At 38.3% G+C, this 15,444-nt stretch overlaps 3 protein-coding genes across 3 annotated transcripts; 2 read left to right on the top strand and 1 right to left on the bottom strand.

Moving 5' to 3' along the window:
* Positions 1-886: 886 nt before the first annotated feature.
* LOC145910498 (phosphatidylinositol transfer protein alpha isoform-like) lies at positions 887-2,681 on the bottom strand. The gene has a single exon (XM_082997638.1). It carries the CDS (start codon positions 2,364-2,366, stop codon positions 1,503-1,505), a length of 864 nt encoding a protein of 287 aa, XP_082853764.1. The 5' UTR covers positions 2,367-2,681; the 3' UTR covers positions 887-1,502.
* Positions 2,682-4,549: 1,868 nt separating this feature from the next.
* On the top strand, positions 4,550-5,742 carry LOC145911579 (deoxyhypusine hydroxylase-like). Its single transcript, XM_082998974.1, has one exon. The coding sequence runs from the start codon at positions 4,714-4,716 to the stop codon at positions 5,599-5,601; it is 888 nt and encodes a 295-aa protein (XP_082855100.1). The 5' UTR covers positions 4,550-4,713; the 3' UTR covers positions 5,602-5,742.
* An 857-nt stretch (positions 5,743-6,599) lies between these two features.
* LOC145911619 (uncharacterized) lies at positions 6,600-15,238 on the top strand. Its single transcript, XM_082999017.1, has 16 exons — positions 6,600-6,762; positions 6,825-7,003; positions 7,063-7,209; positions 7,464-7,552; positions 7,713-7,815; positions 8,104-8,270; positions 8,599-8,658; positions 8,953-9,118; positions 9,381-9,595; positions 10,639-10,764; positions 11,315-11,475; positions 12,002-12,149; positions 12,558-12,790; positions 13,118-13,403; positions 13,825-14,125; positions 15,063-15,238. The coding sequence occupies exons 1-16, from the start codon at positions 6,640-6,642 to the stop codon at positions 15,235-15,237; spliced, it is 2,679 nt and encodes an 892-aa protein (XP_082855143.1). The 5' UTR covers positions 6,600-6,639; the 3' UTR covers position 15,238.
* Positions 15,239-15,444: the final 206 nt, after the last annotated feature.

The raw sequence follows: 15,444 nt of genomic DNA, 5'->3' as shown, positions 1-15,444 counted from the left end.
TGTGCTGAAAATCTAAATTGGGCGTAAAACCCAACCAGCAGAAATTCTGCGCAAAATAGGACATATTTTTGATAATATTACACCGTCGAAATAACGTGATGAAGAAAGTACTTAGAATGTATGTCACATAATTACTGTTTAGGCAGAATTATATCCCTCTCAAAAAAAGTTACTTGTGTAAGCAAAAAACACAAGGTAATTTCGAGACGTTTTTTTGCCCTTTTTCCGTGACCCTACAACATAAAAATAACAACTGAAGGTAATTTCCTAAAAGAAAAGCCGAATTTGCCTCAAATTAAATGGTGAAAATTAAAGGAACCCTGTGATCATTCGTAAAGTAAATTGTGGGGAAAATGAAAGCGACATGGTGGTAATGTTTGCTAAAAGCCCATGGACGCAAACACATGGCGCCTGTCGACCTGTTAAAATGGTTTTCAGCAGAACGATTTGTTTCGAAGAGGTCAAAAACTGTTTGCAAAACCACTTGCCCTGGTTTATTTTAAAACAAGTGCAAGCTGGAAATTGAAGTACATGTTTGTAGCAACGCGGAAATTTGGTGTGATTGGCATGGTTTAAAATCTACCTTACTCAACTAACAAACTATTTATATCCAAATTATCTTTGATTTTAGTAAATTGCCAGATCTGGCAATTAACCAATACTTTGGACCCAGTACAAAATCAATGAACATCTTCAAAATGTGCTAATCAATAAATCCTTTCACCTCGATTGACCCCTCAAATTCATTCCTATACTACGTGCGCAATAGGATATCAACGTTGAGAATATCTATCAAAGAATGTTGATTTCAACTGACTCAACGTGGAAGACGGTGACATCATTTGTTGGTGTTCCAACACTTAACGAAAACACAATTGCATAACTTAAATTGTTTTAATTGGGTGTCCGCAGTCCTTCAAGGAAGGGCTTTAATCATTATAAAGAAGTACATATATAGAAACTTCTACAATACAGGTAGAGTTGATGGGTATAATTGCTTGGAAAAAGATTTGAAGTAAATGTGCTTAAGCAACAAGAATCGCAAATGTTTGTTTGAAAATGGTGATTACACATCATAGCACGACACTTTCCTAGTTAAAGCTCGGCAATCAAACAACTAACAAACACTAATATTACCTAATCGACTAGATTCAAGTCGCTTATTCGGTCGAAAAAAACATTTTTAGTGTTTCACAAAACAATAAATCACTGTCAAAACCATTGATCATGCATTGTGAAGATCATTCACAACAAAATGCTGGTATTTCTTTTAACGTTAAGCATTCTTTTGGAGCACAAAACAGAAACCATATTGACACCAAGTTGTTTATAATAATAGCTAAAAGTTTACAGCAACATGGCCTGCAAACTGTGGAAATCATACACTCGACGATGCATATAAATAGATTTTTGCACAACTTAGTCACATGGCGCTACAGAAAGTACAATTAAAACAATGGACACTATATACAAGTGGCTAAAGTTGGAATAATAGCCAGTGTTTAGGTTTCTTCAACTTTAGTGCCACGTATTTGACCAGTCTGTCTCATTTGATCCAATTCCTTTTTGGTTTTATCTTCTAACTGACGAATATCATCCATAGTGAGCCCAAACCAATTGTCCATCCAGCAAAATAGCTGTCGATGAAAATTTGTGAATAGACGCTGCTCTTGAGTGTGGATCATTGACTCCACTCTGTTCTGAATACCAAACCACTTAAATTTACAGGATACCAATTTGTATGCACACATGTAGATTGGTTTTGGGGTCTCATCATCACAAACACCATTCTGGGATTCTGTAATTTGCCTTTGTGCCTTTAACTGATCTATCCAATGCTTCCCAAGGGGTCCCCGTCCAGACTTTTCAGATTTAAATTTTGCAGGGTCCGATTTTTCATTATAGTCACTTCGCTTAATGGGATCATTTGCAATGTCGATCTTGACCACAGTTGTTTTTTCCCATTCTTTAGGTGGAAGTTTGTGAACATTTTCGGACTCTCCCATGTCAGGACGGTGTATGGTTTCAATGCGCACCTCAAATCCATCCTTCATGAATTCTGGGTTGGTTACAACTGTTTTGCAGTTTGGATATGCATTCCATGCTTCTTCCTTCATGTCTAATGAACCTTTAGGAGAAAGATAAACTATGAACTTGGGCACCCTGGAAGCCAAGTGATATATTTTGTGTGTGTATTGGCCCTTCTCTCCAGTTTTTTTATCTTCATATGGTTCATTACTTATCACCTCAATACCTTCACCACCACCAGTTTCATTTTTACTAGCTTCTGCTGTCGACCACAGCTGGGCAGCTTGGTATTCTTCAACAGTGATTGGGAGTACAATTCGATATTCCTTTCTTAACATGTTGCTTTAATTGACCTAAATTTTTTAAACCCAATCGGCTATAACACAGATTTATTCTGATTAACAAAGTAGACAAATGCCATGAAAACTCACCACAAACTTTTATGCCTTTTTATCACAAATGTGTAGGTAACAAAACAATATCGATGTAAATAGTTAGAATTACATTTAGAATGAAACAACTAGAAAATAACCCATGGATGGTGGGCTAGTGATTAAACAGATTGTCAAAGCTACATTACTTTGGCAGTTCAACACAACTGAAATTGCGCAACAATCTTTAACCGAGCTCGTAGAGATAACTCACTACGTCTGCGAGCCTTTCACGCCCAGTCGAACAAACCAGTTACATCACGCGACCAGTACCGTCATGACGTATTTTAACGCAAACGCCCGGTGAAAAAGGGAAGTAAGGAGAAAATAAACGTAGCTTCGCCTTGTGTATGTTTCGGGACCAATAAGTTATTTTGATAAGGCATCTATTTGATTTTTAATACTTTGTGCGGTCAATAGAGCCCCGAAAACACAAAACTGTGTACCGTATTTTTCGGACCATAAGGCGCAACTTAAATCCTTTTTTTTCCTCAAAAATTGATCGTGCGCCTTATAAGCCGGTGCGCCTAATGTATGGATCAAGTAGTGCTTTATTGCCTACACTCAAAACCAGTACCGATACTATTATAAATAAACCACCGTCTTACACAATAAACTACGGTAAAAGCAACTAGCAACTGTGATATTCATACTATTGTGACATGCTTACATTTATTACGTAACAAGTTTTTGTTTAATGAGCTTTATACGGTAACCCATACTCCTTAAAATACGTTGCGTTCTATAGCCCGGTGCGCCTTATGTATGAACAAAAAACTAATCAAAGCAATTTATTGACAGTGCGCCTTATAATCGGGTGCGCTTTATGGTCCGTAAAATACGGTACTTATAAACAGTTTGGTATTGAAAAACTAAACGTACATGCTCTTTTTGCATGATTGTATTATAATTACATAACAAGTCGTACCAGTCTTGTGGCATGATTATGTTGTGATTAGTAAAGTTTTGTGTTTTGGGTATCCATATCGACATATACGCTATTTCTTGTTTTGACGAAAGCGAACGTATGTGTGATTTTTATGCAATTTATTAAAGATAATCACGTGGAAAATAATTATCGTCATTCGGATCCTGATCACGATTTCACAAATAGGGTTCCGCATGATGGAGCAGTATTGTACCTACTTTTTTTGAGCAATTCAAGCAAAATATTTAAACGATTTCCGATTGTATTATTTGATCAAAAACAATAGTTTTAAAAATAATTACACTTGAATTAACTATAAAACAGTTTAAAGTGGAACCCTGGCACAAATGCGGTGTATCCGCTGCTTCCGACAATTTTGTGGGTAATTAGGGTGAAAGTATTTAAAATGGGTAGAGATCCTAAGTATTCCAACACAATTACTTCAAACACACCTCTTTCCAGAGAAAATCCCGGGGTTGGTCGCACGGAATTAGTCCCCTTCCCCAATATTCATAATTTTAATTGTTTGGTGTACAAACGTCCTCGAATATAAGTCGGACAATTGAATTATTTTTTAACAAAAATGAAAGGGTAAAATTGAGTTCTTGTACGCAAAGAGCGTGTTCCGTATTTATTTATATGTTTTGTCCTTTTCTGCGCCATAATGCTTGGTCCCCGAATCGAATTATGTGGCGAATAAACTGACAAATATAGACTTACGAAACCAAAAACTCTTCGGAAAACGAGCGCAATTCTTTCTTTTATTTCGTGATTGTCACCCGAATGATTTACACGGATATCCGCCACTTACTTTTCAGGCTTTTTTTAGTGGGAGGGTGCGTTTTTCCGAAGAGTTTTTGGTTGAACTCTCGATCAACTGCATATGCCAAACCACTCACCGTCCCTGTGATTTTTTTTCCACACAATGTCTTTACGCGTTAGCGTTGGATAAAATGTTTTTATTATAATTCATGTATTGTAATTAACGTAATAATTTGTTTTGAAAAGATGAAATATAAGTCTTTTTTACATACAATAATTAATGAGAATCTAGTGCAATAATGTTTTATCATGCGGAACGTTATGCGATAATTTTATTGCCTGATTTTGACAAAAGTGAAAAATCCGGGATTTTTTTGAAAGCTTGGGAGTTTATGGAAGTTTTAATCGTATTTTAAATTAATGTATTTCCATGGATGCGTTTGCACTGATCGTTGCTTCGTAGACATAGTTTTTTTACCATGCTGTAATGCTTCCAAAAACTATACCACTTGTTGTTTATAGCAAATTCAGAATCGTAAAAAGTGTACTTTTGTCAGCTAAAAAATGGATATCGCGGCGATTGGGACAGTCCTCAATGACAAAAGTGTGAACCTAAGCAAACGGTTTCGAGCACTTTTCATGCTTCGAAATGTCGGCGATAGTAATGCTGTTCAGGAAATTTCAAGGTGCTTTGTGGACAAGTCTGATTTGTTGAACCATGAACTGGCATATTGTCTCGGGCAAATGCAAAATACTGCTGCTGTGCCTAAATTAATCTCACTGCTTGAGAATCAAAAGCTGGCACCTATACTCAGGCATGAAGCTGGGGAAGCTCTCGGTGCCATTGGAGACCCAAGTTGTCTTTCAATTTTAGGAACCTGTGCCAAAGACCCAGTGCAGGAAGTTGCAGAAACCTGTGAGCTTGCTATTGCCCGCATAAAGTGGTCGCAAGCTGAATTAAAGGAAAATCTCATACCTTCCCCATTTTCTTCTGTTGATCCTGCCCCATCTGGAGCCTGCACAGAAACCAACGTTGATGTTTTAAAAAGTATTTTGGTGGACAAAACGAACTCAATGTTTGAAAGATACCGTGCCATGTTTTCTTTGAGAAATCTCAACAATACTCCAGGCGCAGTTGCAATAGCAGAAGGTTTAAAGTGTGAAGACAGTGCTTTATTTCGACATGAAATAGCCTATGTTCTAGGACAACTACAGAATGATGCTGTTGTGTCTCAACTTTCTGAAAATCTATCAAATGTAAAAGAAAACTGCATGGTACGACATGAGTGTGCAGAGGCACTTGGCTCAATTGCCAACAGTGATTGTTTACAAATTTTGAAGATGTATTTGCATGACAAAGACGATGTGGTTCGTGAAAGCTGTGAGGTTGCACTTGACATGTATCAATACGAACACAGTCAACAACTTAATTATGATTTAGCCAGCAGTTAGTGCCATAAGGTTTAACTGTTTATATGATTTTATGACAATTTAGCATAACTTTGGTGGAGGAGTTTAAATATGGACAATAGTTTTTCTTCTATTTGTTTCTTTTAATGTCAAATTCATCAAATAAATGTTATAGTTGACTGCCTACAATTGACTTATTTTGAATTTAGAGGAAAGAATCTTCTTATGAGTAAAGTCGAAATACAACTTGCAATGTCCAACTTATATTTAAAGTACATATATTGGTGCATTGTAAAGAGTTATCCTTCATGATGTTGACAGAAAAAGGGGGTTGTTGTTGTCATTAACAACAGCACCGCCCCACCCAAACTACCAAACAAAAGATTCCATTTGGATAGGTGAACATACATCCACGATGGATTTTTTTGTTAGTTGCCCCCGCTTTTCCTACTGATAAGTTGCTTGGTTAAGTCACCGTTTTGATTAACACCAAAATAATGGTCTAACGGCAAATCTTCTGTTTTAAGTGTTGGTCATGACCTAGCGTAAAAACGTTGCTCACCGCTGACTTGAAGGCTGGATCAAAAAAGTTCGTCATCCAGAATCCTAAAAACTACAAAACCTTGAAATAAACAAGTAAAATGCAAAAAAAATCGTACATTGAATTAAGAGCTATTGCAACAAATCTTCAACGAGCACATTGTGCAAAAATTGATTTAGACCCCTCCTGTTGCAGATTTGCACTAACATCCCAAACTGCAAAACAATATTCAAAAGGAAGTGATGCATTTAAATCTTACAATGAGTATATTATCATGCAAATATTGACCCTTTCTATAGCTATTCATACACCAACTCCCACGCACACAAACCAAAAGTACGCGATTGATTGATTTGAGACTGTTGAAGCTAGGATTGCGTTTGTGACGGCATAAACGAGAAAATCAAACAATAATGGGTGTATTTGAGGATAGAGGTTGTGCTAACTGTTATTGTTTCAACTTTGCAGCACGCAAAAAGCAGTCATTTATCAGTTAGATTGTTAAGGTTAAACATTTCAGATGAGAAGGATAGTACGCCATGGCGATTCCTGAGATACCAACAGGAAACTTTACCATTTTGTGCTTGGCCGCCGTGTTGTTGTTAATTTATGGTATATTTTGCTATGTGGCTTACCTGGCTGACAGAAAGGAGTTGAGAAGGGTACGCAGTTTTGTTGAGATGGGTTCAGCGTTTGTCTGATCTTATTCTGTATGCTTTTTAAGTGTGAAGTGAGATGCTTTCAAGAAAATGCGCCACCACATTTTCATGTCTACATTCTTTCTCTTTTTGTCAAGCGAAGACTGTTTTACAGAGGACACGTGGATCTGATATTCCGACTTCGAGGCTCCATGACAGACAGCTCCTTGGTGTTGTATCGCGACGACGAAAACTCCGTGTTTGAGTATATAGTTTCATCGTTTTTCATTGAATGTACAAATTTTGATTAATTTATTTTTGCAGGGAGGGTTCTTATGTCAATTTGGGAGTAGTATTTCCTCAGTTCATTGGTGACATATTGGAAATAGATGTCGCTTGTGACAGCGATGGAGCTGACGAAGCAGAATGTGTAATTTCGGTTTCAGATGTTTATGTGAGGCAAATAACCCGGTTAGTAAATTATAAGTCTGGTATATGGCCAAGTCTGCTTGCACCAGAATGCGCTGCCTACCCAGCATATTTTCTGTGGAAAGGCTGTTGCTGTTTCCCTAGAGTTTTCTTTTACGGTACAAAGCCAGAAAGGGTCTCATTTTCACCTCAAGACAATGTTGTTATATGCAAATATATCATAGCATTTCTGATTGTTTCACAATTTCATTGAACAAAGTATAGTCTTTTGACTTTTGTACGGTCTTATTTTAAAGGTCATCTTTACCGCGGACAAAATTTTCCGATAAAGATGAAGCACATATGAGCACATGGGCTGCAGTTGAAACTCTTACCGGACAAACAGGTACGCAAATGCAACGTTGTATTTTTGTCCAGTGATAGTTTGTACAAGAATGACTTTTTATTTAGGCAAGTGTTTTTTTATGCTGTATAAGTGTAACGGGAAAACTATTCGTTTTGAAACAACCTAAATCATAAGTTAGTATGTGTTTTTTTTTCACAAGGATTTCGCGTTGTTGGAATAAAGACATACGGAAAAGGACGAGAACACCTTCTACGCGCAAGAGATGTAGCGGAAACGTTTACCATGACACAAGAAGTTTATAGGTAGGCTATGTTACGTGGCTTTCCAAATGCTCAGCAATGTGTAATGGTCACTTTTTTCAACAAAACAGTTTCAAGACTAGATCGTATTATTTGTTGCAATTTGAAATCAGCTCAAATAAACCGCACTTTGCCTACATCACTGCGTGACATGATTGGTAACTATTCACAAAGACTGTTCGTCCGAAGTAGCTCAATATATGCCACAATAAATACATATATTTTTTTATGTTAAAACCATGCGTTGCGTGTTTTGCTGTTTGCAAAACGTTAACATGACGCAAATTCCAGGTTAAAGCAATGGGCTTTGGTTGGATATCGAGCACTGCACTATTTGGTTTCTCTCTCCAAAATGTGGCATGACCCGTGGAGCGACTTCTCGAGCATGGATCACGTGTTGGTCATGTGTCTCGATCAACTGGCAACACTTGTGGTCGTCTGCACTTGCTTTGCATTCGGTTTGTTTGAGAATAAATTTATCAAAATACGAATTGTATCCTTGTTAAGGTAAAATAACATATGACCACAGGTAACGTAAAATCATCACAAACAAAACAATGAATTAAAAATCGGTTCAAGAATACAATATAAAATATTAAATTCGCTCAAAATTTTCGAAAATTTGTTGGCAAAATCATGCAACGTAATAAAAAACAGCGCTGCTTATACGTAATACGCAAAATAAGAACATGTAAAGTTTAATGAAAGTTGCGTTGACAAATACATAACATCATCTCGAATATTTCTCCGTTGTTAGATATTAATGTTGTGCTTCTTTTTTCACAGCATTTGAAACGTATGTTGGCGGAACATTCATCATCTCTCAGCTCGAACCTTATATTCAAGGTATCCCCAACTACTTTCTTAATATTGTGTTGCTGTTGCAGCCAGGCATATTGTAATCGTAGAGAATGTGTCCGACTGGCACAATTACCGCGACAGAAGTGATGTATGTGTTCCTTTTTCTTGCGTTTTTACGCTTCTTGATACATGTTGGTGTGTCGCACCTTTGCCCCGATAAACCCTAGTTGAACAGCGGGCGCAGCGTCGGTGAATACCTTTAACTGTGCCTAAGGGACATATTGTTTCCAATTACTTTCTTAATGTATAATTTCACAAATTAAAAGCGATCAACCGCAGATGGCACAGTTGAGTCGTTTGCCAACGTGGATGAATTCAACTTGTTTGCTTTGTTTTCGCCATCACTGGAATTGTTCAAGAAGCAAGCACTCAATCTTATCCTGTGCTTTTGGATATGTATTGTGGCGTGCTTGGCGGTCATTCCAATTTCTCTTATTTGGTGCAGGTTGGTTAATAGAACAGGATTTCTAATGAGTGGTGTATGACGACTTCTGACTTAAAACCGAATAGTACTAGACCAATGACGTTTTTTTATGCTTATTGTCAAATCTCGAAGTTAACCCTTTGTCGTCCTGTTACTTTTTCTCCACCATCTTGAATAATTTTAGCTCTCCATATGTTTTAACTATCCAGGAAGGCTTGTAGGCCAACTTCTTGGTGTAAGAAAACTCCACAACGATCCCTTCACAAAGTTTTCTTACCCTCAGGCTGTTTCGTCTCATTGGAGGAAAGGGATTTGAGTCGTCTCTACAAGATAACTTACCAATTGCCGTCTCGTCCGCCTCCCTCGGCGACAAACCGCTGCCTTCTGAAGGACCAGCGTGCAGCGCAAGATGGAACGGTGACATTCAAAACGATTCGTTTGACTCCAGTTCAAACAGTTTACTCCTCCGCACCCTCGAATGTAAAAGCACACACACAGGTAAAATACATTTGAGTTTAAGTATACCGAGTGTGATTAGGAGGTCATAGGTGTGTAGAAAGATACTTGCAGCTGTTTTAAATCAGTGATTCTTAACCTTTTTTTCTCTCATTTCCCACTTTCAGTTTAAAGGGAATCCTTTTCTTCCCACTAGTATTTAAGATTTTAAACTTAGAATTCAAATATTGCAATCGCGTTATATGTGTAACATTTTTAAAACATTTTTGACGGCATTGTATGACCAATGACAAATAAGTTTATAACACACAGTGAATACGGAACATAACAACTACTTTTTGTATGATTTGGTGCCGCTTACGCAACTATAACCCTATAATTTCCCTCTAGTGGAAAATTTGCCCCTAGTTAAGAACCACTGTTTTAAATGATTGGTAAAGGCTTGTTACCGAGGAAGAGCCCGCGCCACGCAAAAAATACCTATATATAGTAAACTTTACTTTCCTCACGACCTCACTTGTTGTCTGAAAAACAATTTGAAAATTGTTGTTTGAAATGACTTTGCAAATTACCTTGAATACTTCTGTATTGGTGTTTGGGTATGGTCTATATTAAGATGCAGCCCATTGTTTACGCGTCTGTCCGAAGTTACCTTTATTTATGATACTATGGTGACAATGTGCGTTTGTTCACTTAGCTCAGTTGCAGGTTAATAAAAGTACATTGAATGACCGTTCTTTTGCTGATAACAAACATCACCAAGATGGTCTCCTAAAATGCCCAATATTCGATGAAATCCCGCTTTCTGTCTAGCTTAACACTAAATATTCGTGCAAAGTTTATGGGAATTTAATAGAATCCAACAACTTTTTTTCCGAAGTCTTATGTTATTCTATTGAACAGATCTTAATAACACCACAGTTGGTTAACACCAAACACAATTAAAATGTAAACTATAACAAAACTACATGGTGTTTTTCAAAAATTATGGAACATTTTGTATTCTGATTCTTATTTTTATGTCCCTTCTTAGTATTTTGCCTAACTTCTTGATGGGTAGAGCTAATCGCTTGTTTATATTTTAGCCTCTTGCGTGACCAGCACACGGCGACTGAGAATGGAACCGATGATAACCAACTGCAAGCCCGATCACATCACCGCTAGATCAGTTGCCTACGTCAGAACAAAAATGACACGACTACGAGATGAAGGTTTCGCAGAACTTATTCGTTTTGCAGCTTAATGTGATCAATTTTTATTTCACATTTTATTGTTAGAATGCATGTTATATGAGCGCTAAAACTGATACCAAAGTAATTATAAACCATAGAGTACTTTGTTTACATAGCATTAACTGTTTACATTGCTACAAACTGGTGAGAATGTGCCACAAGAGAGGGGTGAAGATAGTGTGACGGAACAGAGCTCGTACCTATGTAGAGGTCGATGAATATTATTGTTTGTTATGAAACCATTTGGTTTCTACCAAAAAGGCTTAAAATTTTATAGGATCTCAAAAAATCCTTCACGCATCGGCACATTTTGTCCCTCCCATTTTGGCCCTCAACACACAATTACATAATGTAGCGATAAACCATGGATTTATGATACTTCAGTTTTCGTGTATATTACAATAACATTACAACATTTGTTGCTAAAACATTGAAATATTATTTCCGAGTAAAAAAGGCGCTTTATTCAACATGCCACCGAATTGAACATAATTTTGTTATCCTATTTCACGCTTTCTACTTTTTTCAGATATCCTCAGTGGAGCTCGGGGTATCAAGGAGCCTGATATTCTACACGAGTCTCACTCACAATCCACCGACGCCCCAGTCATGCCCGTTCCCTCCACCGCCTTAGATGGAAAGGGCGAAATACTGAGAGTTACGAGGTTTTGCGAACGCCTCATTCAGCAGGTAAAACACCTTTTTTCGCAAAAAGGGCGTGTTTAAACACTCCCCGGTAAAAGTGTTTTGTAAACCCTAAAAAAACCTTATGATCTCATCTACTAAGCATGTTGGGATTTAACTCTTAATACACTATAGTGCAGTGCTTCTGTAACCGAAATTAGCGTGTCGCTAACTTGGTTAACGCCTAGGCTCTGAAACATTTTGTTTTATACAATTTAATTCCTCTATAAACTGCCTAACTCCACTTTGCTTATCATATGAATATTGTGACACGGGACCTGACGGCACTATTGGTTGAGCGTTGCTTGGTCATAGTGTTTCCACCTTGTTTTCTCCGTAAGGTTGCACCTAGTTTGGTGCCCAACGGATGACGGTGATTGTGTAGTCACCACAAAGTGGAAGTCTTTGCTTGGCCGTTTGGTCGGTAAAGTCGTCTGATAGTCACACCAGCTGCACTGATGAGAACTTTTTGGTCGAAACAGTGGCCGTCTGTCTGCAGCTTACTCAATTTAATTTCTACCTGTATGTTTAGGGTTCTGAGCACATCCGTGATAATTCGATCATAACTGAGTGTTTCGAGGTAGGCGAAGAAGGGAAACCATTCGAGATAGGAGGGGGAGATCCAGCTATGTGCTGCCCACGACAGTGCTGCAGGAGACTGAACAGATGTCAACAAGAAAGTAAGTTTTTTGAAATCATTTGACTACTTGTATTTTCCTTTTTGTTTAGCCCGCCGCACACTTTAACTGCGTCAAAGTACTCAGAATAATATATGTATTTCAATTTCTTCAATGCGCCGTGTCAGTCTCTGGTTCATAACTATAGTACTTGCTGATGCACTTTTTTGATATATGTTTAACAGTCACTCTCTTATCAAAACAGTGCACCAGCAATTAATACCAAAAACTTTGAAATGCTACTACAACTATAAAGTCAATACGACGAAGTTTGGTTAATTTGCGGAACGGCAATAATGGCTAAGGTAATGTTGTTGCAAAACGATCTAATTAACATCTAAGCAAAGTGGACCGACGTTGTTTTTTTTTCATTAAAACTCATTCCACGATTTAAATTCGATTTCCCGTTAGGTTTTTCCAACGCCACGTTCTTTACCGAGGACGACGCCGCGAGTGTCAAAGAGATGATGTCTAACTTCTCGCTTACGGTGCATCCCCGTCACGAAGGAGAAGAGGTCGCTAACGAAAATCTTCAGGAATCTTTTGCTCCCGTTCAGAATCTGTCGCCGCCCTTGCCACCCCCGCCTCCCCCACGTCACAGTCGAAAGGAAACGGACGAAGCGCTTCGCGTTCTGGCAGATATGGTATGTGCCGTTTGAAAATTTTGTGAACTTTGTACATACGTTTTGAGTTTGATGTTTAGACAAATTTTTTTAGCGTGTGAATACAAACTACACGGAGTAGGAAAGCCAAAGCTAATATGCTAATCGTTACTAAGCAAACACACAAGCTCATTATTAGCGCAGAATAAGGCCGATTAGCCTCGAAAATATTAGCTATAATGTAAAAAGAAAATAAACGCATCTAAAAAAACTATAAGATACAATCCAGAATACTTTGATATATCCGCACAAAAATTGCTATACTTGACTGCGTTCGTAACTGATCACGAAGCCACGTGTGTCGTTTAGTTTGAGGACCCTCTAGCGCCCACTTACGGAAGCCGCGATACAGAGGAAGACAGTTTCTTCGGTCGAGTCAACCGACCATCAACTGTCCACCCGACCACATCAACTGCGACAGGCTCCGATTTTACGTCTGAAATTCTCATCGGGCGAAGCTCGTCGAGTCGTCACCCTTCTGAACTCGAGATGGCGCTAAAGAGGGTCGGGAAAAAAATTAGTGGGGCTGTTGGTTCTGCTGAGAGGCGAATTGGAAGGAAGATGTCGGGTTCTGGTCAAGGAAGCAGTGAAAGAGGTAAAAAATGTCTTACTGTTGCCTGTGTACATTGTTTGTTCCAAGCGAAGAAACATCGTATGGAAATGGTTAAAAAACTACACTTATACGTGAAAATTTTGCCTTTGACGAAAGTTCAATTGAAATGTCTCGACCCCAGATAAATAATGCACAGTCACAAATGTGTTTTATCCTTTATGCAAAAAAATCAGAGATTGGGTTAATATTACCAGACTTTGTAACCACCTACTACTCAACATTTAATATTTTCCTTCTGATTTTATTCGAATAAGAAGTGATGATGCTGTTTAGCGAAACGCGTTTTCTTTAAACTGTGTTTTTACATGAGGTAGTAACTGCCAACCACGTCTGGCAATGCTTCGTTTTGACGCGAGATCATTTGTATTGTAATTTTACACCACTCTCAAACTTCACCCACCAGACCTAACCTCCAGCTCCTCTCGAAAAAACAACTCAAGGCACTCCAAGTCGGCCCAAAGTGTTCCCCAACCGTCCGGGACCGCCAGGAGCCGGTTTTCGTCCACTGGGGTCGCCAGCGAGTTTGACGACACTCAAGTTTTTCAAGCACCCAAAAAGCGCCGCAAAGGACGATACAGGATCCCCCTGAAGGGGACGAAGTTCAAGTTGATAGTCTTCGCTATTTTAGCTGCGATACAGCTGGGTGAGGTTACACTCGTGTGTGTCTTCAAGTGGAATGCCAACATGTTTTACACCAAAGATGGGTAAGTTGCCTCTTGCTGGTTTTATCGGCATTTGATAAATTTCGTAGGATTGCAATTATTATTATATTTTTTACCTTTTTTTTATTTATGTGCAAAAGAGCCACAATAATCAATGAGAGCTGCAGACAGGTGTACAGACTGTTTCGACCTGTGAGGTCTCATCAGTGCAGCTGCTGACTGTGGCACTGGGCTAGCTTTTAGACCAGCAGGCACACATATTTCCACTTTGTAGTATCTTCCTTACAGGTCGAAACAGTGTGTACACCTGTCAGCAGCTCTGAATTCTTTTTATTGGTGTGTGAAAAAGTATTAAAATAATTGCCATTAATAAAGCAACAAACCTCATATTGATGTCGGCTATTTGATCGCAAGAAAAATCGATTTCGCTTACGTGGAGTTGCTGTGGGCATCATCATTCAGTTCTGTCAATATGAAAGAACAACAACCAACCACCTGATAATAATAAAATTAATAACTGAAGGCAATAACAGTTTATTGTCACTGTGACACAAAAGTGTACAGTACAGTATAGGGTGCCCCACATCCAGCAACTATTGTTAAAGAGCAAATCATTGTACACCGAAGTTTACCATGCTACTTTTTTCACCCATCTGTTGCTGTACTACTGTATCTTATGTTATCCTTTAGGTCTTCAGGCTCTTTTATGTTTTTGCCATATGTACTTCATTGGGTAAGGATCACTTTAAAATTTGCCGCAATAAATGTAGACGTAACGATTCGTTTCTATTAGAACTGAAGTAATGGCATAAACAGCGTGTATGGAAGTCAATAAAAGTCAATATTAGCAAAAAAATGACAATAAAAGTAAAGACATTAACCCTTAACAAGTGCTGCAAATCGCCAATAGAATTTATTTCATTTTAGAAAACACATTCACCCCTCTCCATTTCCATCCTTACACTGTTTTCTTCCACAGTTCATCTGGAGTCGGTCGAATGCACTGCGCTTTGCTCTCATCCATCCTAGCGATTCTCTTCTACTTTGCACTATCTGTCCACCTGGTGGCGCTGTGCTCGTGCTTACTGGACCGTATCAGGTTGTCGTGCACTTGTCGGGAACCAAAGATGAGCGACTACTATGAGGTCGGTTAGAACGGAGAAGATGATTTTCGTTGCTTTCTTGCCTTCTCGCGTGTATAAGCGTTTTTTATATCTCAGTTTGAAGAAGTATTTTTTGCGTATTATCTTTCAAATACAGACATTCTTATTGATAAGCTTGGCTTTTCTATGTGATGTTCAAGGATTAAAGGCTGACATAAGAATTTGTGTGTATCGTTGTTTCATAATGTAGAGCAAAGA

This window comes from Ascidia mentula, chromosome 8 (assembly GCF_947561715.1).
Source record: "Ascidia mentula chromosome 8, kaAscMent1.1, whole genome shotgun sequence".
Lineage (NCBI taxonomy): Eukaryota > Metazoa > Chordata > Ascidiacea > Phlebobranchia > Ascidiidae > Ascidia > Ascidia mentula.
This window is presented reverse-complemented; position numbering and strand designations above follow the sequence as displayed.